Here is a 27,174-nt window from a genome sequence, read left to right as displayed (position 1 = left end):
TTCCTTACATAAAACTTTTGGCTTGTAGTAGGCCTAACAGGCATTTAATTTTCATACTTGGTGAATTATACACCGTCGTATTATTTACGTAAATGAAGTACATAAAAAAAGAGCATCTGTACCGAAACACTCTCTCTTATTTCGCGTGTGTCACGATTATTGCAATATTAGAAACTCCTATTTCGTTTTATCTAATAGACAATGACGAAATATATGTAACCAAATCGAGAAACGACACAAGTCTTGGGTACTATTCGTATTAACAGCTTTTTCAATATTAGACAACGACGTTTCGATTTTTCTTGTAGGAAAATGTTTGACGAACTTTGATGAGGTAATAGATTCTTTCGCAGGAAGGAAAGCACGCCGAGTAAATCTGTAGCAAGATAAGAGAGAAAAAAATGTGGGGGCCTATGTATTAAAAGAACGTTTACTATATTGTCTTTACTGATTTTGTGTTTCCTATATTCAGTTTTATGTCACACAGAAGAGAAAGTTATTAGCGAATACGCAACAAAAAGTACAAATTTTCTGAAGAGTTCTTATTCTCCCGCTTACAAATAATCGCCGCCAGTATTAATTGTGAGCCGGCCGCGGTGGCCGTGCGGTTCTAGGCGCTGCAGTCCGGAGCCGTGGGACTGCTACGGTCGCAGGTTCGAATCCCGCCTCGGGCATGGATGTGTGTGATGTCCTTAGGTTAGTTAGGTTTAAGTAGTTCTAAGTTCTAGGGGACTGATCACCTCTGAAGTTAAGTCCCGTAGTGCTCATAGCCGTTTGAACCATTTTGAACGAACTGTTGCCCCCTTGGTACTGGATGTTGAAAAAAGTTGTAGTGATCATATTTACAAAGAATTTTGTGCTGTTTTAGATAGGAAGGAGACGCTAAAGTGCTACAAACAGAAGGAATTGAGACTTTTTTTTTTTATTGAAAAAGTCAGTAATTTTCCAAGTATTTTTTTTCACTACACGTTCAGCCAATATAGCTTTTGTTGGCAAAACCGTGTATCTTCTTTTTGACTGGACTAAATAATTCTCCTTCAGTAAACGGTGAGGTGACGCGAACAGGAAGCGTGTACGACACATTATTTTTAATTGTTTTGTGACAATCAGATATTTTAGACGTTTATTGTCAATTGTCGGGAAGTACTTTTTTGGGAACAACGTCTGTCATCGTTTGTCAATTTTCTTAATTAACGTAGCTTCAGAATATGATTCGACATTGTTTACATTGGTGCGTTGGTGTGTTTTGCATCCAGGTAGCTGGTGACGCACTTTTCTGCACAATATAATTATTTACCTTCCACACAAATAAATGGCTGAATATCTGTTTATGGACTAAATTAAAATGATTTTTAATTTTTGGAGACCACCACAGCTTTTCATTAGAACGAAATGTTATCTCCCGATAAAATTTGTCAGTGTTCCTTTCTCCCTCAAGTACTCGTAATGGAACTTTTGTGCTCAACGTTGTATCCCTAATGCTACAAAAACTTAATTAGTTACGCGTTAATTCCATCTGGAACAACGTAATCCACAGCAACATACACTACTGGCCATTAAAATTGCTACACGAAGACGAAATGCAGATGATAAACGGGTATTCAGTGGACAAATATATTATACTAGAACTGACATGTGATTACATTTTCACGCAATTTGGGTGCATAGATCCTGAGAAACCAGTACCAAGAACAACCACCTCTAGCCGTAATAACGGCTTTGATAAGCCTGGGCACTGAGTCAAACGTGGATGACGTGTACAGGTACAGCTGCCCATGCAGCTTCAACACGATACCGCAGTTCATCAAAAGTAGTGACTGGCGTATGGTAACGAGCCAGTTTCTCGGCCACCATTGACCAGACGTTTTCAATTGGTGAGAGATCTGGAGAATTTGCTGCCCAGGGCAGCAGTCGAACATTTTCTGTATCCAGAAAGGCCGGTACAGGACCTGTAACATGAGGTCGTGCATTATCCTGCTGAATTGTAGGGTTTCGCAGGGATCTAATGAAGGGTGGAGCCACGGGTCGTAACACATCTGATACGTAACGTCCACTGTTCAGAGTGCCGTCATGAGACCAAGAGGTGACCGAGACGTGTAACCAATGGCACCCCATACCATTACGCCGGGTGATACGCCAGTATGGCGATGATGAATACACCCTTCCAAGGTGCGTTCACTGCAATGTCGCCAAACACGAATGCGACCATCATGATGCTGTAAACAGAACCTGAATTCATCCGAAAAAATGACGTTTTGCCATCCGTGCACCCAGGTTCGTCGTTGAGCATACCATCGAAGGCGCTCCTGTCTGTGATGCAGCGTCAAGGGTAACCGCTGCCATGGTCTCCGAACTGTTAGTCCATGCTGCTGCAAACGACGTCGAACTGTTCGTGTACGTGGTTGTTGTCTTGCAAACGTCCCGATCTGTTGACTCGGGGATTGAGACGTGGCTGCACGATCCGTTACAGCCATGCTGATAAGATGCCTGTCATCTCGTCTGCTACTGGTACGAGGCCGGTGGGATCCAGCAAGGCGTTCCATGTTACCCTCCTGAACCCACCGATTCCATATTCTGCTAACAGTCATTGGATCTCGACCAACGCGAGCTGCAATGTCGCGATTCGATAAACCGCAATCGCGATAGGCTACAATCCGACCTTTATTAAAGTCGGAAACGTGATGGTACGCGTTTCTCCTCTTTACACGAGGCATCACAACAACGTTTCACCAGGCAACGCCGGTCAACTGCTGTTTGTGTATGAGAAATCGGTTAGAAACTTTCCTCATGTTAGCACGTTGTAGGTGTCGCAGTAAATAAAGCAGGCAAAAAGGAATACAAACGTCTCAAAAATGATATCGACAGGAAGTGCAAAATGGCTAAGCAGGGATGGCTAGAGGACAAATGTAAGGATGTAGAGGCTTGTCTCACTAGGGGTAAGATAGATACTGCCTACAGGAAAATTAAAGAGACCTTTGGAGAGAAGAGAACCACTTGTATGAATATCAAGAGCTCAGATGGCAACCCAGTTCTAAGCAAAGAAGGGAAGGCAGAAAGGTGGAAGGAGTATATACAGGGTTTATACAACGATGATGTACTTGAGGACAATATTATGGAAATGGAAGAGGATGTAGATGAAGACGAAATGGGAGATAAGATACTGCGTGAAGAGTTTGACAGAGCATTGAAAGACCTGAGTCGAAACAACTACTGATGACCTCGGGAGAGCCAGTCATGACAAAACTCTACCATCTGGTGAGCACGAAGTATGAGACAGGCGGAATACCCTCAGACTTCAAGAAGAATATAATAATTCCAATCCCAAAGAAAGCAGGTGTTGACAGATGTGAAAATTACCGAACTATCAGTTTAATAAGTCACAGCTACAAAATACTAACGCGAATTCTTTACAGACGAATGGAAAAACTGGTAGAAGCCGACCTCGGGGAAGATCAGTTTGGATTCCGTAGAAATGTTGGAACACGTGAGGCAATACTGACCTTACGACTTATCTTAGAAGAAAGATTAAGAAAAGGCAAACCTACGTTTCTAGCATTTGTAGACTTAGAGAAAGCTATTGACAATGTTAACTGGAATACTCTCTTTCAAATTCTGAAGGTGGCAGGGGTAAAATACAGGGAGCGAAAGGCTATTTACAATTTGTACAGAAACCAGATGGCAATTATAAGAGTGGAGGGGCATGAAAGGGAAGCAGTGGTTGGGAAAGGAGTGAGACAGGGTTGTAGCCTCTCCCCGATGTTATTCAACCTGCATATTGAGCAAGCAGTAAAGGAAACAAAAGAAAAATCCGAAGTAGGTATTAAAATTCATGAAGAAAAAATAAAAACTTTGAGGTTTGCCGATGACACTGTAATTCTGTCAGAGACAGCAAAGGACTTGGAAGAGGAGTTGAACGGAATGGACAGTGTCTTTAGAGGAGGATATAAGATGAACATCAACAAAAGCAAAACGAGGATAATGGAATGTAGTCAAATTAAGTCGGGTGATGCTGAGAGAATTAGATTAGGAAATGAGACACTTAAAGCAGTAAAGGAGTTTTGCTATTTGGGGAGCAAAATAACTGATGATGGTCCAAGTAGAGAGGATATAAAATGTAGACTGGCAATGGCAAGGAAAGCGTTTCTGAAGAAGAAAACTTTGTTAACATCGAGTATAGATTTAAGTGTCAGGAAGTCGTTTCTGAAAGTATTTGTATGGAGTGTAGCCTTGTATGGAAGTGAAACATGGACGATAAATAGTTTGGACAAGAAGAGAATAGAAGCTTTTGAAATGTGGTGCTACAGAAGAATGCTGAAGATTGGATGGGTAGATCACATAACTAACGAGGAGGTATTAAATAGAATTGGGGAGAAGAGGAGTTTATGCCACAACTTGACAAGAAGAAGGGACCTGTTGGTAGGACATGTTCTGAGGCATCGAGGGATCACAAATTTAGCATTGGAGGGCAGCGTAGAGGGTAAAAATCGTAGAGGGAGACCAAGAGATGAATACACTAAGCAGATTCAGACGGATGTAGGTTGCAGTAAGTACTGGGAGATGAAGAAGCTTGCACAGGATAGAGCAGCATGGAGAGCTGCATCAAACCAGTCTCAGGACTGAGGACAACAACAACAACAACAACAACTTGAAGGACAGCTTCGAGACAGACGCCATGTAGCGCGCATTACACTGACCCCAAAATATCTCCATTTGGCGACTCCAATAGTGTCAAGGGAGAGCCCTTTGGACGGCAGGGTAACTATCTGTTGTGTCTTGATGAAAGCTGGTTATACATAGGTGCCAGTGATGGCCGTATGTTGGTTACAATGAGGCCAATTGATGGCCTGTAACCAACCTGACTGCGTGCTACGCACACTGGACCTACACCTGGAGTTATGGCCCGTGGTGCGATTTCGTATGACAGCAGGAGCGCTTTCGTGCCTATCCCACGCATCGTAACCGCAAATCTGTACGTCAGCCTGTTTATTCATGAACAGTATTCCAGGGAGAATTTTCCAACAAAATAACGCTCGCCCACATACCGCTATAGTGACCCCTCATGCTCTAGAGTGTCGACATGCTGTCGTGGTCGCTCGATCAATCGAGCACATATGGGGCTTCTTCGGACAACTCCAGCGTCATCCACCAACAGCATTTACCGTGCGTGCCTAACAGACACGGTACTCCATCCCACAAACTGACATCCGGCGCCTGTGCAACACAGTGCATGCACGTTGCGTGCTTGCATTCAACATTCTGGCGATAACACCGGTTGTCAATGCAGCGGCAACTCACATTTGCAATGGCTTACCTCGCTCTTAGATTAACCTGTGACCTTGCAATGTTAATCAATTAAATATCTTACCTGGACAGATGGATTACTGCAATTTCATTACTCTATATTATGTTTCGCTGATGGGATTTTTTTCCGTTAGTGCTAGGGTCTGTAATCTCTTGGCGGTGTAAAACATTTAAGCTTGTACGTCAGTCCAGACAAAAGGCACGATCATTTATGTCACATATTTTGGTACCAGAAAACTCACTCAGGAAAGCTATAGAATAAATGTCTATATATAGGTCAGCCCTGGCGGTCTACCATTAGAGCGCGTGCCTGAAAAAAAACAGGTAATGGGATCGAACTTGGGTTGGACCGCGAATTTTTCAGTCCTTGTTTTAACCCAGCCTTTAGTTCTCAGTATTGTTAGGGGTCGCCATATTTCCATTCTAGGTTAAATTGTATATCCCCTGTCCCCGGTCTGTTAACTGGGATAGTTTAGGGACGCTCAAATGGCTGACTTGCAACACACCACTGAGCCACACTAAGCTATTATTATTATCTGTACAGATAATTAAGTTTTTGTTAATCTGTCAGAGAGCAAGTCCCATTCGCACTTGGTCAGTTTTTTGTAATCGTCAAATTTAATATCGCTTCTCAGTACTACAGGCAGATACCAATCTACATCTACATATATATTCCGGAAGCCAACGTACGGTGCGTGACGGAGGGTACCCTGTACCACTACTAGTCATTTCCTTTTCTGTTCCACTCTCAAATAGAGTGAGGGAAAAACGATTGTCTATATACCTCCTATGAGCCCAAATTTTTCGAGACTTAACTTTCTGGTCCTCACGCGCAATGTATGTTGGCGACAGTCGAAACGTTCGGCCGTCAGCTTCAAATTCCGGTTCTCTAAATTTTCTCAATAGTGTGTCAAGAAAAGAATGTCGCCTTCCCTCCAGGGATCCGCAGATGAGTTCCCGAAGCATTTCTGTAAAACGTGTTGTTCGCACCTAACCGTAACAAATCTACCAAGAATTGCTTTGATGTCTTCCTTCGATCCGACCTGGTACGAATCCCAAACTCTCGAGCAGTATTCAAAAATAGCTCGCACCAGCGTCCTACATGCGGTCTCCTTTGCAGATGAGCCGCACTTACCTAAAATTCTCTCAACATACCCAAGTCGACCAATCGCCTTCCTCACCACAGCTCTCACAACTCGTTTCATCTCATATCGCTCTGCAACGTTACGCCCAGACACTATGTGATCAAAAGTATCCGGACTCATGACTCCAAATGACGTACAGCGCTCTCCATCGGTAATGCTGGAATTCAGTATGGTGTTGGCCCAACCTTAAACTTGCTGACAGCTTCCACTCTTGCAGGCATACGCTCAAGCAGGTGCTGGAAGGTTTCTTGGGGAATGGCAACCCATTCTTCACGGTCGGTGAGGCCTGGCAGAAGTCAGCGTTCCAAAACATCCTATGCTACGAGAATGAGATTTTCACTCTGCAGCGGAGTGTGCGCTGATATGAAACTTCCTGGCATATTAAATCTGCCAGATTAAATCTCATTCTGGGAACATCATCCACGCTGTAGCTAAGCCATGTCTCCGCAATATCCTTTCTTTCAGGAGTGCTAGTTCTGCAAGGTTCGCAGGAGAGCTTCTGTAAAGTTTGGAAGGTCGTAGACAGACTGGCAGAAGTAAAGCTGTGGGGACGGGGCGTGAGTCGTACTTGGGTAGCTCAGTTGGCAGAGCACTTGCCCGCGAAAGGCGAAGGTCCCGAGTTCGAGTCTCGGCCTGGCACACAGTTTTAATCTGCCAGGAAGTTTCATCCTATGCTACGGTCACAGGTTCGAATCCTGGGCATGGATGTGTGTGATGTCCTTAGGTCAGTTAGGTTTAAGTAGTTCTAAGTTCTAGGGGACTTATGATCTCAGATGTTAAGTCCCATACTGCTCAGAGCCATTTGAACCAAAACATTCTAAAAATGTACTATAGGATTTAGGTCGGGACTCTGTGCAGGCCAGTCCATTACAGTGTTATTGTCGTGTAACCACTCCGGCACAGGCTGTGCATTATGAACAGGTGCTCGATCGTGCTGAAAGATGCAATTGCCATTCCAGGATCTTCAACTGTCGGCAGTCTCTGTCAGTCAACAGACGAGGTCGGCCGGTACGCTTGTGTGCTGCACGTGTCCCTTCACGTTTACACTTCACTATCACATCGTAAACAGTGGACCTAGAGATGTTTAGGAATGTCGAAATCTCGCGTACAGACGTATGACACAAGTGACACCCAATCACTTGTCTACGTTCGAAGTCCGTGAGTTCCGAGGAGCGCCCCATTCTGCTCTCTCACGATGTCTAACGACTACTGAGGGCGCTGATACGGAGTAACTGGCAGTAGGTGGCAGCACAATGCACCTACTATGAAAAATGTAGGTGTTTGGGGGTGTCCGGATACTATTGATCACATAGTGTGTTTAAACGACTTGACTGTGTCAAGCAGGACACTGGTAATACTGTATCCAACATTACAGGCTTGATCTTCCTACTCCTCGGCATTAACTTACACTTTTCCACATTAAGAGCTAGATGTCATTCATCACACTAACTGGATATTTTGTCTCAGTCTTCTTGTATCCCTCAACTTTGACACCTTACCATACACCACAGTGTCATCAGCAAACAATCGCAGATTGCAGCCCACCGTATCTTCCAAATCATTTGTGTATAAAAGGACTACAGCGGTCCTTTTACACTTCCCTGGGGCACTCCTGACTATACCCTTGACTCTGATGAATATTCGCCGTAGAGGACGACGTACTGGATTCTTTGTCTAAGAAGTCTTCGAGTTCACACATCTGTGAACTTATTCCAAACGTTCGTAATTTCGTTAACAACCTGCAATGGGTTATCGTGTCAAACGACTTTCGGAAATCTAGAAATATGGAATACTAATACGATGATGTGACGAGCTTACCATTTTCACCAGTAATCTCGTAATCACATACTATCAGGTTGTTTCTCTGTGTTACTGACGTTACCTTACACTTATCTATATTTACAGAGAATCTTGCTCAAGTCATTCTAGCCGGCCGGAGTGGCCGAGAGGTTCTAGGCGCTACAGTCTGGAACCGCGCGACCGCTACGGTTGCAAGTTCGAATCCTGCCTCGGGCATGAATGTGTGTGATGTCCTTAGATTAGTTAGGTTTACTTAGTTCTAAGTTCTAGGTGACTGATGACCTCAGCAGTTAAGTCCCATAGCGCTCACAGCCATTTCAAGTAATTCTACACTGAAGCGCCATAGAAGATATAGGCATGCGTATTCAAATACAAAGTTATGTATACAGGCAGTATACGGCGCTGCGATCGGCAAAGACTGCATAAGACAAAACATGTCTGGCGCAGTTGTTGGATTGGTTACTGTTGCTACATGGCACATTACAAAGATTTAAGTGACTTTCAACGTGATGTAGTAATCGGCGCACGAGCTATGGGACACAGCAATCCCGAAGTAACGATGAAGTGGGGATTTTTCCGTACGACCATTTCACGGGTGTACCCTGAATATGAGGAATCCATTGAAAATGAAATCTCCGACATCGCTGCGGCCGGAGAGAGATCCTGCAAGAACGGGACCAATGACGACAGAAGAGAATCGTTCAGTGAGACAGAAGTGCAACCATTCGGCAAATTGCTGCATATTTCAATGATGGACCATCAACAAGTGTCAAAGTGCGATATGGGCTTTCGGTGCCGAAGGCCCACTCGTGTACCCTTGGTGACTGCACGACACAAATCTTTACATCTCGCCTCGGCCTGTCAACACCGGCACTGGGCTGTTGATGACTGGAAACATGTTGCCTGGACGGACTAGTCTCAAATTGCATCGAGCAGATGGACATGTACTGGTATGGAGACAATCTCACGAATCCATGGACCCTGCATGTCAGCAACGGACTGTTCAAGGTGGCAGAGGCTCTGTAATGGTGTGGGGCGTGTGCAGTTGGAGTGATATGGGACGCTTGATACGTTTAGATACGAGTCTGACAGGTGATACGTACTAAGCATCTTGTCTCACCACCAGCATCCATTTATGTCCATCGTGCATTCCGACGGACTTGGGCAATTCCAGCAGGACACCCCACACGGCCAGAATAGTACAGGGTGGCTCCAGAAACACTCTTCTGAGTTTAGACACTTCAGCTGGCCACCAAATTCTTGGATGCCTTGCAACTCGCCGTTCAGAAGAGAGCTTCACCCATCGCACTCTTACCGATTTATGGACAGCGCTGCAGGATTCACGGTGTCAGTTCTCTCCAGTACTACTTCAGACATTAGTCGAGTCCATGCCACGTCGTGTTGCGGCACTTCTGCGTGCTCGCGGGGGCGCTACACGATATTAGGCAGGTGCACCAGTTTCTTTGGCTCTTCAGTGTATATAACTTACAATTGTGGAACGACGGTACTTTCCAATAGCGCGAAGATAAACAGGTAGCTTAACTTTCAATGTATTTACTTCAGAGTGTTACTGACATTTTATATTTACTCTCCCTCTTTACTGAAACCAGATATAGTCTGTGGACGCTATTGATATCATATATTTAACTTCGCAGCTTTCTGCAGCGACAGTTAATAAACGCACCCAGTGCAGTTGCATGATACATGTTTACTTTTTCTTTTTTCAGGTCGCTCCTCCTTGGAGTAGAGTTGATTCAGTCGTATCTGCCGCTCCCAAGCAAATTTAGCCAAGCAAACATCGCAGCCCTCCATGTGATATAATGCGACCGTGGTAAGCTCCCGTTTGCGTCACATCATATCGTCGAAATGAGACGTACATACAGTGAACATCGATACTTAAAAATACAGAATTTGGCAGAATAAACATGAATTTGACAGATTCTGCCGCCAGCGACACGTCCCAACAATCAGGTGATGGTCTTAGATGCAGGACCCTTTAGCTGACATCCCCAGCATCCTTACAGCACAGCGGTACGCTCACGATATTTCACACCCCGTTTTGTTGCCTCTAATGGGAAGCCATAGTTTCTCTTCGTGCTTATCAATGCCTGCCTTGGCCAGCAAGGTCGCCGGATCTCTTGCAAATAAAGAGTTTTTTTAAGTACGTGGCACGATTTCTCACAGGAGAACATCCAGCAACCCTACTAATCGATCGATGGTAAGTCGAATATTTGTTTGCGTAAGGGCAGGATGTGGACCAACTCGTTAATTACTTCCGCAATTTGTAGAGCTCTTTCTGTTGAATTTATCATCCAATTTTCCTGCAGCTGTAAGGATTTATTTGTCTGTGAGTATAATGAAATGTATTGATTTCTGTCCCTGTCGGGTAATTTCTCCGTGATGCCTATTTTTTTGAGTGTATAAAAAGTTTCGTCATGCAGTTCAGTACTTTGATGTTGACCACGCGGTGCGTCAAAGATTGCTATATGTTTATGAAGACTTCAAAAAAAAACCTAAAAAAATATTTTCCACGCAATAAAAAACACTGCAGAACCTAATGGCTTTCATTTGAATCAAGTAAGTACATACAGTGCTATAGTGAACAATGGCAAAAACAGTTCGGTTTTTGTCTTACTGAAAAATGAAATTTGAGAGTAGACTACAACTGCTATGTCTTAAATAATATTGAAAAATGCCGCCTTACAACATTTCGTTATGATGTAGAGGCATTAGTTCTCAAAATCTACAATGAACTGGCACATCTCGTGAATCAAATGTTCAGTCACTGAGAAAATTTTCAGATTGTTTAAGACTGATTTGGCAGTTTGAGACATCAAAAGGCGAGCATGATGCCGAAGAAACTTCCTGAATGCTATCTACATTTTCCCTGTTCGAAACTGTTGTTAGAAAACAGCTTTGTTCAAAATGGTTTAAATGGCTCTAATCACTATGGGTTTAACATCTGAGGTCATCAGTCCTCTAGACTTAGAACTACTTAAACCTAACTAACCTAAGGACATCACACACATCCATGCCCCAGGCAGGATTCGAATCTGCGACCGTAGCAGCAGCGTGGTTCCAGACTGAAGCACCTAGAACCGCTCGGCCACAGTGCCCGGCTCAGCTTTGTTACTCATGTTGATTTCCAAACAGTGATAAGGGACCATAAGAGCGAGCCAGAGAGCAGGAAACAAGATAAATACTTAGGAAACAAAGTTCATGAAATCCTGGAAGAAATACAAAACCACAGCGGCAGAGTTTAGAAAATAATGCATAATCTTTCTTATCAAGTTGCATTGACTCTTTGTCCCAAAACTGTGACTTTTCTGGGAACAACGTGTTAAATCTGCATACCAGTTTTTCTCTTTAAAGAACACGAAAATTTTCGCCTACAATTGTTTTAAAAACTGTCAAAAAGTAGAGTCTCAATCTGAATGAAGCTTAGTTAAAGAATGAATTCTGCTATTTCCGGAATGCATACACTGGAGCTCAAGGTAGTAAAGCAGGACACATTTTGGCGCATTTCTTTGGGCGGTAGATCGCAGTTGACATCTCCCGTTCCCATTGGCTTTGTGTTACATCATTCATATTTTCAGTTCCTACCAGTAACTCATTTTGTGAAAGAATCTTCAGTATGATGAAGAACCAGTGGTCAGAAGGAACAAGCCCTTAGCCTTAGCGAAAAGCGATCTTCAAATAGAAGTGCGCTTGTTACTGTTGGACATTTTCTTCAAGACTTTTCATTTCTCTCTCGTTTAATTAATGAACTGAATATAACAAATTGGCTGTAAATGTTCATTTAAAAATTCCGTTCGTGTTTCAATGGTAAATCCATGCATTATAAATAAGAATGGAAAGGAGACGACTTTATTTTTTTTTTATTTTTGTGTTAATACAACATTAAAACTAAATTTTGATATGTTTAGAATTCTAGGTACAACAGATTGGTTATATCACTAATGACATCTGCAGTAAACTATTAGCATTTTCTTCACTCCTGTATGATCGACAAGTTATCCAGCCCTGGGCTTTGGAAAGGTGGCATTCCTGTTAACTTCGACTCGCTGCCTCGCTAGACATCACTACTAGCGCACACGTTACTGCTTTACTCAGAAAACAAACAAACCAGGTTATTATGTTTAGGAAACCACTGTGAAGCAAGAACTGCAAGGCCGCTATGCCTCTGACTCGCAACACACAGTTTGAAAACCCATGTCGTAAGAGATCTGTAGCCCAGTTTTCTGTAAGCTTTCGTAATTGAGACAGAAGCATAGACAGCGTGTGGATGATGTGTGTATGTGTGTATGTGTACACCTGCCAATTACAAAAACAAAAAATCTGGAGATTTTTAAAAATCGAGAGATTCAGTTTTAAAAATCTGGAATTACGAATGACCATAACATGCGGTTCATTTCAGAGTAATCTCGAGAGAACTGTTGCGAATCTTTTCCTATGACGTCACAAATAAGGTCTATAAAAAGACTAGAAATACCTAAATTCCGAAAACAAGAGAAAGGCAAGCACGGACCTATAGCGGACTGCTGCGTGGTGCACAGAAACAAGTAACACAAAACTGTTAACCCCCCATTTATTTTCGCTATAACGCTTCGACCGTTAAGCTCTCATAATCTTAATTTTCAACTTAAACTTGTTATAATTTAAGGAAATTGACGGAGATCCGAAATGTGAAATAATTTGGGTGAAGGTCACGGTTAAAGCAGGCTCAGACATGGTAATTAGATGTCTCTATAGGGCCCCTGGCTCAGCAGCTGGTGTGGCTGAGCACCTGAAGGATGATTTGGAAAATATTTCGAGTAGATTTCCCCACCATGTTATAGTTCTGGGTGGAGATTTTAATTTGCCGGATATAGACTGGGAGACTCAAACGTTCATAACGGGTGGCAGGGACAAAGAATCCAGTAAAATTTTTTTTAAGTGCTTTATCCGAAAACTATCTTGAGCAGTTAAACAGAGAACCGACTCGTGGCAATAACATATTAGACCTTCTGGTGGCAAACAGACCCGAACTATTTGAAAAAGTTAACGCAGAACAGGGAATCAGCGACCATAAAGCGGTTACTGCATCGATGATTTCAGCCGTAAATAGAAATATTAAAAAAGGTTGGAAGGTTTTTCTGTTTAGCAAAAGTGACAAAAAGCAGATTTCAGAGTACCTTCCTGACGGCTCAATACAAAAGTTTTGTCTCAAGTACAGATAGTGTTGAGGATCAGTGCACAAAGTTCAAAACCATCGTACAATATGTGTTAGATGAGTATGTGCCAAGCAGTATCGTAAGAGATGGAAAAGAGCCACCGTGGTACAACAACCGAGTTAGAAAACTTTTGCGGAAGCAAAGGGAACTTCACAGCAAACATAAACATAGCCAAAGCCTTGCAGACAAACAAAAATTACGCGAAGCGAAATGTAGTGTGAGGAGGGCTATGCGAGAGGCGTTCAATGAATTCGAAAGTAAAGGTCTATGTACTGACTTGGCAGAAAATCCTAAAACAAAATGTCCAGACACTCTGTGACCAAAATGGTACTGAAACAGAGGATGACAGACTAAAGAGCGAAATACTACATGTCTTTTTCCAAAACTGTTTCACAGAGGAAGACTGCACTGTAGTTCATTCTCTACATTGTCGCACAGATGACAAAATGGTAGATATCGAAATAGACGACAGAGGGATAGAGAAACAATTAAAATCGCTCAAAAGAGGAAAAGCCGCTGGAACTGATGGGATACTAGTTCGATTTTACACAGAGTATGCGAAGGAACTTGCCCCCCTTCTTGCAGCAGTGTACCATAGGTCTCTAGAAGAGCGTAGCGTTCCAAAGGATTGGAAAAGAGCTCAGGGCATCCCAGTTTTCAAGAAGGGACGTCGAACAGATGTGCAGAACTATAGACCTATATCTCTAACGTCGATCAGTTGTAGAATTTTGGAACACGTATTATGTTCGAGTATAATGACTTTTCTGGAGACTTGAAATCTACTCTGTAGGAATCAGCATGGGTTTCGAAAAAGACGATCATTGAAACCCAGCTCGCGCTATTCGTCCACGAGACTCAGAGGGCCATAGACACGGGTTCCCAGGTAGATGCCGTGTTTCTTGACTTCCGCAAGGCGTTCGATACAGTTCCCCACAGTCGTTTAATGAACAAAGTAAGAGCATATGGGCTATCAGACCAATTGTGTGATTGGATTGAAGAGTTCCTAGATAACAGAAAGCAGCATGTCATTCTCAATGGAGAGAAGTCTTCCGAAGTAATAGTGATTTCAGGTGTGCCGCAGGGGAGTGCCGTAGGACCGTTGCTATTCACAATGTACATAAATGACATTGTGGATGACATCGGAAGCTCACTGAGGCGTTATGCTGTGGTATATCGAGAGGTTGTAACTGTGGTGTCACCGCCAGACACCACACTTGCTAGGTGGTAGCCTTTAAATCGGCCGCGGTCCGTTAGTATACGTCGGCCCCGCGTGTCGCCACTATCAGTGATTGCAGACCGAGCGCCGCCACACGGCATGTCTAGAGAGACTTCCTAGCACTCGCCCCAGTTGTACAACCGACTTTGCTAGCGATGGTTCACTGACAAATTACGCCCTCATTTGCCGAGACGACAGTTAGCATAGCCTTCAGCTACGTCATTTGCTACGACCTAGCAAGGCGCCATTATCAGTTGCTATTGATCTTGTTAATCATGTACCGTCAGACCGACGTTCACCATTAATGGATTAAAGTATTCCACCAGCTACGTCCGTTTTTCTACATTCTAATTTCCCTTTCCTGTTACAGACCTCACGCCAGCCTGCGTGAGCTAAAACGCGTGCCTTTCGGCTTCCTCTAGTATTCCTGGGTTGGATCTCCTGCCAATCCACAACTGTAACATCGGAAAATTGTACTGAAATGCAGGAGGATCTGCAGCGAATTGACGCATGGTGCAGGGAATGGCGATTGAATCTCAATGTAGACAAGTGTAATGTGCTGCGAATACATAGAAAGAAAGATCCCTTATCATTTAGCTACAATATAGCAGGTCAGCAACTGGAAGCAGTTAATTCCATAAATCATCTGGGAGTACGCATTAGGAGTGATTTAAAATGGAAGGATCATATAAGTTGATCGTCGGTAAAGCAGATGCCAGACTGAGATTTATTGGAAGAATCCTAAGGAAATGCAGTCCTAAAACAGAGGAAGTAGGTTACAGTACACTTGTTCGCCCACTGTTTGAATATTGCTCACCGGTGTGGGATCCGTACCAGATAGGGGTGATAGAAGAGATAGACAAGATCCAACGGAGAGCAGAGCGCTTCGTTACAGGATCATTTAGTAGTCGCGAAAGCGTTACGGAGGTGATAGATAAACTCCAGTGGAAGACTCTGCAGGAGAGACGCTCAGTAGCTTGGTACGGGCTTTTGTTGAAGCTTCGAAAACATACCTTCACCGAGGAGTCAAGCAGTATATTGCTCCCTCCTACGTATATGTCGCGAAGAGACCATGAGGATAAAATCAGGGAGATTAGAGCCCACACAGAGGCATACCGACAATCCTTCTTTCCACGAACAATACGAGACTGGAACAGAAGGGAGAACCGATAGAGGTACTCAAGGTACCCTCCGCCACATACCATCAGGTGGCTTGCGGAGTATGGATGTAGATGTAGATAATGCCCCAATACCCTGCACCATTTTTTTTTAATTTTTTTTTTTTTTTGCATGTTGGTATTCCGGTTGCTATGAGTTTATTTATCGATTATCATTTTTTATTTGTAGTCACTGTGGGTATTTGAGTTTACATTTTTGTCGTTTGGAGGTAGTGAGTGTAACTGTGAACGCTAGAAAATGGAGTGCCAAATGGAGAAATCGAAACATTCGGGACATATTCTTCTGCTTGAGTCGAGTAGAGGGGCGATAGCAGCGGAGACAGTCAGGAGCATTTGCGCTGTGTACGAGAATAATCCAGGTGGCTTGCGGAGTATGGATGTAGATGTAGATAATGCCCCAACACCCTGCACCATTTTTTTTTTAATTTTTTTTTTTTTTTTGCATGTTGGTATTCCGGTTGCTATGAGTTTATTTATCGATTATCATTTTTTATTTGTAGTCACTGTGGGTATTTGAGTTTACATTTTTGTCGTTTGGAGGTAGTGAGTGTAACTGTGAACGCTAGAAAATGGAGTGCCAAATGGAGAAATCGAAACATTCGGGACATATTCTTCTGCTTGAGTCGAGTAGAGGGGCGATAGCAGCGGAGACAGTCAGGAGCATTTGCGCTGTGTACGAGAATAATCCAGGTGGCTTGCGGAGTATGGATGTAGATGTAGATAATGCCCCAACACCCTGCACCATTTTTTTTTTAATTTTTTTTTTTTTTTTGCATGTTGGTATTCCGGTTGCTATGAGTTTATTTATCGATTATCATTTTTTATTTGTAGTCACTGTGGGTATTTGAGTTTACATTTTTGTCGTTTGGAGGTAGTGAGTGTAACTGTGAACGCTAGAAAATGGAGTGCCAAATGGAGAAATCGAAACATTCGGGACATATTCTTCTGCTTGAGTCGAGTAGAGGGGCGATAGCAGCGGAGACAGTCAGGAGCATTTGCGCTGTGTACGAGAATAATCCAGGTGGCTTGCGGAGTATGGATGTAGATGTAGATAATGCCCCAACACCCTGCACCATTTTTTTTTTAATTTTTTTTTTTTTTTTTGCATGTTGGTATTCCGGTTGCTATGAGTTTATTTATCGATTATCATTTTTTATTTGTAGTCACTGTGGGTATTTGAGTTTACATTTTTGTCGTTTGGAGGTAGTGAGTGTAACTGTGAACGCTAGAAAATGGAGTGCCAAATGGAGAAATCGAAACATTCGGGACATATTCTTCTGCTTGAGTCGAGTAGAGGGGCGATAGCAGCGGAGACAGTCAGGAGCATTTGCGCTGTGTACGAGAATAATCCAGGTGGCTTGCGGAGTATGGATGTAGATGTAGATAATGCCCCAACACCCTGCACCATTTTTTTTTTAATTTTTTTTTTTTTTTTTGCATGTTGGTATTCCGGTTGCTATGAGTTTATTTATCGATTATCATTTTTTATTTGTAGTCACTGTGGGTATTTGAGTTTACATTTTTGTCGTTTGGAGGTAGTGAGTGTAACTGTGAACGCTAGAAAATGGAGTGCCAAATGGAGAAATCGAAACATTCGGGACATATTCTTCTGCTTGAGTCGAGTAGAGGGGCGATAGCAGCGGAGACAGTCAGGAGCATTTGCGCTGTGTACGAGAATAATCCAGGTGGCTTGCGGAGTATGGATGTAGATGTAGATAATGCCCCAACACCCTGCACCATTTTTTTTTAATTTTTTTTTTTTTTTTGCATGTTGGTATTCCGGTTGCTATGAGTTTATTTATCGATTATCATTTTTTATTTGTAGTCACTGTGGGTATTTGAGTTTACATTTTTGTCGTTTGGAGGTAGTGAGTGTAACTGTGAACGCTAGAAAATGGAGTGCCAAATGGAGAAATCGAAACATTCGGGACATATTCTTCTGCTTGAGTCGAGTAGAGGGGCGATAGCAGCGGAGACAGTCAGGAGCATTTGCGCTGTGTACGAGAATAATCCCAATGCACAGGGTACGAGAAGAAATTGGTTCTCTCGTTTTGAGGAGGATCGTTTTGACATCAGTGACACTCCACATTCAGGAAGGCTTTTGGGGCTGGACGAAGATCGTTTAAATGCATTAATCCACAACGATTCACGTCAGTGTACTCGAGAACTGGCAAAAGTGATGAACTGTGATCATTCCACCATCGTGCGACATTTGCATGCAATAAGGAAGGTTTAAAAGTCGACTGCGTGAGTACTGCACGTGCTAAGCAAAAATCACAAAAATCAGCGGATGGCCATATGTGCATCTTTGCTTCCTCGTCACCAATTGGCTCGTGAACACCACCGACCATTCCTGTCCCGTACCGTTACTGGTGACGAGAAATGGTATCTTTATTAAAAATAAGGAAAAGAAAGGAATGGCTGTGCGCGAACAAAGCAGCAGCTCCCCTACAAAGCCCTGCTAACATCCACAAAATATGTTATGCATCTAGTGAAACAATGACAGTGCAGACGCAATCGAAGAGCAACGACCAGGAATATTGCGTGAAGTGATGCTCCTCTGCCGCCGCGGTGGCCGTGCGGTTCTGGTGCTGCAGTCCGGAACCGCGGGACTGCTACGGTCGCAGGTTCGAATCCTGCCTCGGGCATGGGTGTGTGTGATGTCCTTAGGTTAGTTAGGTTTAAGTAGTTCTAAGTTCTAGGGGACTTATGACCTAAGATGTTGAGTCCCATAGTGCTCAGAGCCATTTGAACCATTTGATGCTCCTCTACGGCTACAGTGACAACTGTCGGGCAGGTGCTTCATAGATAATTGTGCCTTCCCTATACACACTGCTGTGAAGCGTAAACATAGAAAATTATTTGCTTTTACCAGCATGACATAACACAAACACTTCAGTTCAAAATTCTGTGTCACTGCATTTTGCTAGACTCACAAAAGACACCTGATCTTGCGCCCTCAGATTTTCACCTTCCCCAGTCTTTTATCATCCGGAACTGAGGAAAATTCCTTTATGGATGAAACTGCGCTCCGAACATGGCTCCACGAGTTCTTTGCCTCAAAACATGTGATTTGTACAATTGCGGAATCGAGAAGTTACCCCAGCGTTGTCAGACTGTTATAATACTGAAGAAGCATATATTATTTATGACAAAAGTCTTTTGTTACGAGTTTCTGTTGTGTTTATTAAAATTATGGATAAACGCTGCGAACTTATGCGCCATCCCAATATTTATGATCGCGTTGTACGACATCGCGCATGTTTAACTGTCACGCATGTCTATTTGCGATCGAGCTAATTATTTACGAGCGCTCCTACTACCTCAAGCTTGTACTTCCTGAGCTTCTAACATCGACCATATATTTTAATCTTCGTATTTTCAACTCTCTTTAACTTTTGCTAACTGTTTTTATTGCATGTTTATGTGCAGCACGCACCAGTCTGCTACAAGTATTATTTTACGTATTTTTCCCTCCAGGAATTTCGATTATTCTTAAAGAAAACTATGAAACGACACTCGTTATCTATAGCGTAGCCCAGGTAATCCTTTCAGGTATTCAAGTAAAAAATAACACTCTTAAGCATTACACCGATTATAAGAACGTTGAATAATGATCGACTTTAATTAATCACAATAACACCACACAGACACAAATTCAAACAGAGCACAACACTGAGCAATACGAGTATATACTCTATAAAGTGCGCGAGAATGAGGAAAAAATAACTTAAAAAAAAAACCTGAAACGGCGAGGTTTCAAAACACGTGTATTAGGTTTTCCGATAATTAGCCAGAAATAATGGAGTAATCGGGAGGTAGGAGGAAAAAAGTAGTAAATCGGGATTCTCGCCTAAATGGGGAAAGTTGGCACGTAATGATGTATCAAGGGCCGGCTCAGACTTCTGCTAATGTTGGGGAAACCTTCCTTGAAAAGCCAGTGACTGCGTGTGGTACAACGGCATGGTGCAAATCTTTCAACTCGGCCCCACTTCGTCGACTTCCTTTTCCCGTAAGAACCCCAGTTATCGAACCGGCGAAAGGGGACCTTATAACGAATCATCCTCCTGTAACATCACCTTTTCTTAAATAGAAATAACCGTTACCGTGTATACTATCGATTCTTGCATAGGTTAAAATTATCTCAGCTGTTTCACTAAAAGATTTCATAGGATTTTGTATACGATGTTTTATATTTCAGGCTAAAATGTATAAAAAAGAAATTAATGTGTTACAATCGATATGTACTAACAGTTAAAATTACTCTTCTTTTAAAAATAATTGAAATTACAAAATTTTTAACAGACTTAAATTAATATTATTAATCGCGCAATCTAACGCTAATTATTAAATTTGTTTCTAGATTTATTTATGAAATAATTATATAATTTGGTAAAGATTCTTCTCCTGTCGAGAAAGTTTGTAAACTCCTTTGCTTTGCAAACTCTTTGGAAATTGAGTTACTGCAGAATGTAAGTAGTAGTGGGCATGCCTCAGATGGAAGTAGACGTTTTTATAAGTTTGTCACCAACAATGTAATTATTGGCTTTTGAATGTGGAAATTATAAAGTCGGTGTGATTTAGCAGAATGGGATAAAATAAAAAGATATTCATAGCAACAGGCAACTCTTCCTCAGTTCCTAGACACAACAAGATTTTGAGCCAACAACAACAACATAATTAAAATCTTCTTTTGTAATCTTAGTCCTGTCTAAGTTTTCAAAATTTGTGCAAAGCATGAGAACTTTAATGGCGATGTGTGGGAGTGAAAGATTACAACCTACAGTTTAATATCGAATCCGAATCACGTGTCGTACCTGGCGATTCCCCACATCTTTGACAGATAAAGGCTACGTTAAAGACAGATAGAAAATTATTTACCGCTACACCAACATGCCCGACTGGCGAATGATGCACAGAGTGATCTTGAGGATAGCTTACTCTTTTACTATTTACCGTCAGAGATATTTCTGCGAAAAATGGTGACTGACTTAATAGCACTCAAGGGAGAGGCTATCGGCGACCCAATTTCATACAGAGTTTTTAAGCTTTTAAGTCCCAATAATATGAAAAAATATTATTTTAAAATTTATCACAAAATTAACATAGTGAACAACGAGTACAAGAATAAATTGGTAAAAATTAAGCAATCAGTTGTTTCAAGGTGGTGGTTCCGCTTTTGAACCACTGGGAAATACAATTTTGAAGCACTTGCCATTTCATGAGATGTTTGAAAACAAAATCGCCTCTTAAAAAAATACGTAATAATGGGCCTAAAATTTAATAAATTGATATCACAAGTACATACTGGCCAGCAATTTCATTTCCAAGGAAGGAAGAAAGGATGATTGGGCTTAAAATCCCGTCGATATCGATATCATTAGAGACGGGAACAGAAGTCTGCCGTACCCTTTCAATGGAACCATCCCGGCATTTGCTTGGAGCGATATAAGGAAATCACGGAAAATCTAAATCTGGATGGCCGGACACGGGTTTGAACCGCTTTCCTCCAGAATGCTAGTCCAGTGCGCTAACTACTGCGCCATCTCGCTCGGTTTTCATTTCTAAATCATTTATAAGAGCAGCAGCACAAACTCAAATTTACGGAACGGGAACTTCAGATATTTTTCCTTCGGCGCCTATCCGGTTCAGATGTTGGCGATCGTAATGGATTTCTTCTCTTGTTGGTAGGTACACGGAACTGTTCCGTCGAGCACACTTAGCCAGCAGCTAAGGTTGTCAAACCAAGATATTTGTCTCCTTCCAGGACCTCTTTTGCTGTAGATTTTCCTCTTAAGTATTCTTTTGAAGCAAATCATATCTATTTGTATTCCGCATACAACTTTCAGCGTTTCACATCTTGATCGATTCAGGAGTAGAGCTCAAAAGTCTGTGGGTCCAAGGTATTCTCAGGATCCGCCTATGAAGCCACAATTCAAAGGCTGCCAGCTTCTTCTCCGTGTTTTTATTTGTGGTCCACGTACCTACCCCATACAGGAGGATAAATATACAGAGCACTGCAAAAGTCTGATTTTTTTTTTCGTAATGTTAGGTTATGGCTTTTGAAGACAGCACTCATTTTCTGAAACGCAGTTCATGCTTTCCCGATGCGAATCTTGATTTCTTGCGAGTTATCCAAATTTTCGTTTACTACGGTTCGAAGGTATGCATATTTTTCACCTCTTCTGTAGTTCTATGGTTTATGACTAAGCTTACTCCTGTAATATTTTCCTTATTTACGACCATGAGTTTTGTCTTTGTGGTGTTTATTTCATGCCCATGCTGACTGCTTACTCTTACAGTTCTATCCATAAACAATTTAACGCATGGATAGTGTCAGCAAATACAATAGAATCATCAGCATATCGAATGTTGTTTAATCTTTTTCCATTTATCACACCTTTATCTTCTACTTCGTCCAGGAGTCTCTGAATATGATTTCTGAGTATATATTAAATAGTATGGGTGACAAGATACATCCCTGTCTTACTCCCCTGAGAATTTTGACTGCTTCGATATGGTCACGCTGTTTGATTCCAGTACAGGTTCTTGATGATTCACAGATGTCTTTTCCCCGTTCCAGTATTTCTCAAAATCTCCATCAATTTGTCGTGCTTTCTCTATCTAAGGCCTTCTGGAAATCTAAACACGTTTTTATTAGATATAAATATTACGTATAGATGATCATCAGTTAGAACGAAATGTCGGCTTTTGGCAGTTCGATGTTGTCATTCCTTAAGTCATTCTACACTAGTGGCCATTAAAACTGCTACACCACGAAGATACGGTGCTAAAGAAGCGAAATTTAATCGACAGGAAGAAGATGCTGTGATATGCAATGCTTTTTAGAGCATTCACACCAGGTTGGCGCTGGTGGCGACACCTACAACGTGCTGACATAAGATACACAAACAGCACTTGACCGGCGTTGCCTGGTGAAACGTTGTTGTGATGCCTCGTGTAAGGAGGAGAAATGCGTACCATCACGTTTCCGACTTTCATAAAGGTCGGATTGTAGCCTATCGCGATTGCGGTTTATCGTATCGCTACATTGCTGCTCGCGTTGGTCGAGATCCAATGACTGTTAGCAGAATAAGGCATCGGTGGGTTCGGGAGGGTAATACGGAACGCCGTGTTGGATCCCAACGGCCTCGTACCACTAGCAGACGAGATGACAGGCATCTTACCCTCATGGCTGTAGCGGATCGTGCAGCCACATCCCGATCCCTGAGTCAACAGATGGGGACGTTTGCAGGACAACAACCATCTGCACGGACAGTTCGACTACGTTTGCAGCAGCATGGACTATCAGCTCGGAGACCGTGGCTGCGGTTACCCATGACGCTGCATCACAGACAGGAGCGCCTGCGATGGTGTACTCAACGACGAACCTGGATGCACGAATGGCAAAACGTCAGTTTTTCGGATGAATCCAGGTTCTGTTTACAGCATCATGATGGTCGCATCCGTGTTTGCCTACATCGCAGTGAACGCACATTGGAATCGTGTATTCGTCATCGCCATACTGGCGTATCACCCGACGTGATGGTATGGGGTGTCATTGGTTACACGTCTCGGTCACCTCTTGTTCGCATTGACGCCACTTTGAACAGTGGACGTTACATTTCAGATGTGTTACGACCCGTGGCTCTACCCTTCATTCGATCCCTGCGAAACCCTACATTTCAGCAGGATAATGCACAACCATATGTCGCAGGTCCTGTACAGGTCTTTCTGGATACAGAAAAAGTTCGACTGCTGCCCTGGCCAGCACATTCTCCAGATCTCTCACCCATTGAAAACGTCTGGTCAATGGTGGCCGAGCAACTGGCTCGTCACAATACGCCAGTCACTACTCTTGATGAACTGTGGTATCGTGTTGAAGCTGCATGGGCAGCTGTACCTGTACACGCCATCCAAGCTCTGACTCAATGCCCAGGCGTATCAAGGTCTTTATTACGGTTAGATGTGGTTGTTCTGGGTACTGATTTCTCAGGATCTATGCACCCAATTGCGTGAAAATGTAATCACATGTCAGTTCTAGTATAATATATTTGTCCAATGAATACCCGTTTATCATCTGAATTTCTTCTTGGTGTAGCAATTTTAATGCCCAGTAGTGTAGTAATGTGCGCATATCGCTACAGAAAATAGCCTCCCCAAGAAGATGATCATTTTAACTGTATGAATGTTTTTGATACTTACTGCGTCACCCTGATGCAGATTCCGTCATCGTTTGCAGTTCTCGCCGATCCCCAAGTAACAACAGCTGAGAGGGCGCAGGCTGCCAGGATCAGCCAACACTGCTGGCGCGCCATCACCTGTCAACATCAATAGTTGTTGTTGTTGTTGGTGGTGGTGATATGAGGTCTGGTCGAAGGAAAGCTTGATTAACATGCTCCGCAAGCCACCGTACAGTGCGTGGCGGAGTGTACCCTGTACCACTGCTAGTCATTTGCTTTTCTGTTCCACTCGGAAATAGAGCGAGGGAAAAAGGACTGTCTATAAGCCTCCATATGAGCCCTAATTTCTGATATCTAATGTTCGTAGTCCTAACGCGCAATGGATGTTGGCTTCAGAAGAATCGTTCTGCAGTCAGCTTCAAATACCGGTTCTCTACAATTTTCTTAGTAGTGTATCTAAAAAGATCGTCGCCTTCCCTCCAGGGATTCCCACTTGGGTTTCCGAAGCATCTCCGTAACACTTACGTGTTATTGCAATCTACCGGTACAAATCTAACAGCCCGCCTCTGAACTGCTTCGATGTGTTCCTTCAATCCAACCTGGTACAGATCCCCAAACACCCGAGCAGTACTCGAAAATAGGTCGCACCAGCGTCCTGTATGCAGTCTCCTTTTTAGGAAAGATTGGTTCACAGCCAGATATTTAAACGACTTGACTGCGTCAAGCAGGACACTAGTAATACTGTATCGGAACATTACAGGTTTTTTCTTCCTACTCATCCACATTGAATTTTTCAATGGCTAGCTGACATTCATCACACCAACTGGAAATTTTGTCTAAGTGGTCTTGTATCTTTCTACAGTCACTCAACTTCGACACCTTACTGTACACCACAGTATCATCAGCAAACAACCGCAGATAGAGAACAACAGTGTTCCTATCACACTTCCCTGGGGCCCTCCTAACGATGCCCTTGTCTCTGATGAACCTTTGCAGTCGAGGACAACTTACCGGGTTCCGTTATTTAAGAAGTCTTCGAGTCACTCACGTATCTGTGAACAATCGACAGCAGCTTGTAAAAACCAGACGCGTCCATTCTGACGAAATTCGTGAATTCCTGCGGATATTCCAAAGCTACTTCAGTAACGGGGAGCATGCGCCCCTGCCTTCAGCTCTTCTTCCCAGCCCAAAGTCGAACGCAGTTGCTCCTCCTTGCCTTACACCGTCCTTCCAACTTCTCCTGGCGGGTACAGTGACAACTGTCGGGCAGGTGCTTCATAGATAATTGTGCCTTCCCTATACACACTGCTGTGAAGCGTAGACATAGAAAATTATTTGCTTTTACCAGCATGACATAACACAAACACTTCAGTTCAAAATTCTGTGTCACTGCAGCGTAATTCCATGATAGCTGTACAAGAGCTGCTTAATATGTGGATGTCCATCTCATTATATCGACCAGGGACTACAGCTGATGATATATGTCAGAAAAAGTACCATCACAGCTGCATCTGTGTAAGAAAAATCATTTTGCTTTACTTACAGCCTTGGGAGAGTCAGTCCTGACAACACTCTACCATCTGGTGAGCAAGATGTATGAGACAGGCGAAATTCCCTCAGACTTCAAGTAGAATATAATAATTCCAATCCCAAAGAAAGCAGGTGTTGACAGATGTGAAAATTACCGAACTATCAGTTTAATAAGTCACGGGTGCAAAATTCTCTACAGACGAATGGAAAAACTGATAGAATTCGACCTGGGGGAAGATCAGTTTGGATTCCGTAGAAATGTTGGAACACGTGAGGCAATACTGACCCTACGACTTATCTTAGAAGAAAGATTAAGGAAAGGCAAACCTACGTTTCTAGCATTTTTAGAGTTAGAGGAACCTTTTGACACAGTTGACTGGAATACTCTCTTCCAAATTCTGAAGATGGCAAGGGTAAAATACAGGGAGCGAAAGGCTATTTACAATTTGTACAGAAACCAGATGGCAGTTATAAGAGTCGAGGGACATGAAAGGGAAGCAGTGGTTGGGAAGGGATTGAGACAGGGTTGTAACCTCTCCCCGATGTTGTTCAATCTGTATATTGACAAAGCAGTAAAGGAAACAAAAGAAAACTTCGGAGTAGGTATTAAAATCCATGGAGAAGAAATAAAAACTTTGAGGTTCGCCTATGAATTGTAATTCTGTCAGAGACAGCAATAAGATGAACATCAACAAAAGCAAAACAAGGGTAATGGAATGTAGTCGAAGTCGGGTGATGCTGAGGGAATTAGATTAGGAAATGAGACACTTAAAAGTAGTAAAGGAGTTTTGCTATTTGGGGAGAAAAAAATAACTGATGATGGTCGAAGTAGAGAGGATATAAAATGTGGACTGGCAATGGCAAGGAAAGCGTTTCTGAAGAAGAGAAATTTGTTAACATCGAGTATAGATTTAAATGTCAAGAAGTCGTTTCTGAAAGTATTTGAATGGAGTGTAGCCATGTATGGAAGTGAAACGTGTACGATAAATAGTTTGGACAAGAAGAGAATAGAAGCTTTCGAAATGTGATGCTACAGAAGAATGCTGAAGATTAGATGGGTAGATCACATAACTAATGTGGAGGTATTGAATAGGATTGGGGAGAAGAAGAGTTTGTGGCACAACTTGGCAAGAAGAAGGGACCAGTTGGTAGGACATGTTCTGAGGCATCAAGGGATCACAAATTTAGCGTTGGAGGGTAGCGTGGAGGGTAAAAATCGCATAGGGAGACCAAGAGATGAATACACTAAGCAGATTCAGAAGGATGTAGGCTGCAGTAGGTACTGGGAGATGAAGAAGCTTGCACAGGATAGAGTAGCATGGAGAGCTGCATCAAACCAGTCTCAGGACTGAAGACCACAACAACAACAACATATATTTATATGTCGGTTCATGATAATGTGCCCATCATTTCGTTGATGGTCACAGTTATTGTGATATTCATGTGAAAGTAAGACAGTACAAGAAATTCGAAGATGTGTGCAATGAAAAATAGAGGTCGTATAATTGTGCGTTTTGTGCACATTACATAATATGTTGCAGCGTATGAAATGTAGCTAACATATTAATTTTTTCGTTTTACCTGCGTGGAGCGCTCCACCTGTCACAA

General features: G+C 42.7%; 1 protein-coding gene across 1 annotated transcript in view; it reads right to left on the bottom strand.

Annotated features, from left to right (window-relative positions):
* Positions 1 to 27,174, bottom strand: part of LOC124552546 (flocculation protein FLO11-like) — a 277,283-nt gene that overhangs the window by 138,870 nt on the left and 111,239 nt on the right. Inside the window, exon 2 of the mRNA XM_047126864.1 lies at positions 24,059 to 24,174. Coding sequence (XP_046982820.1) covers positions 24,059 to 24,171 — 113 coding nt within the window. The 5' untranslated portion in view covers positions 24,172 to 24,174. The remainder of the gene's footprint in view (positions 1 to 24,058; positions 24,175 to 27,174) is intronic.

Source organism: Schistocerca americana, chromosome 10 (assembly GCF_021461395.2).
Source record: "Schistocerca americana isolate TAMUIC-IGC-003095 chromosome 10, iqSchAmer2.1, whole genome shotgun sequence".
Classification (NCBI taxonomy): Eukaryota; Metazoa; Arthropoda; class Insecta; order Orthoptera; family Acrididae; genus Schistocerca; species Schistocerca americana.
Note: the sequence above shows the minus strand (reverse complement) of the source record. Positions and strands in the feature narration are given on the sequence as shown.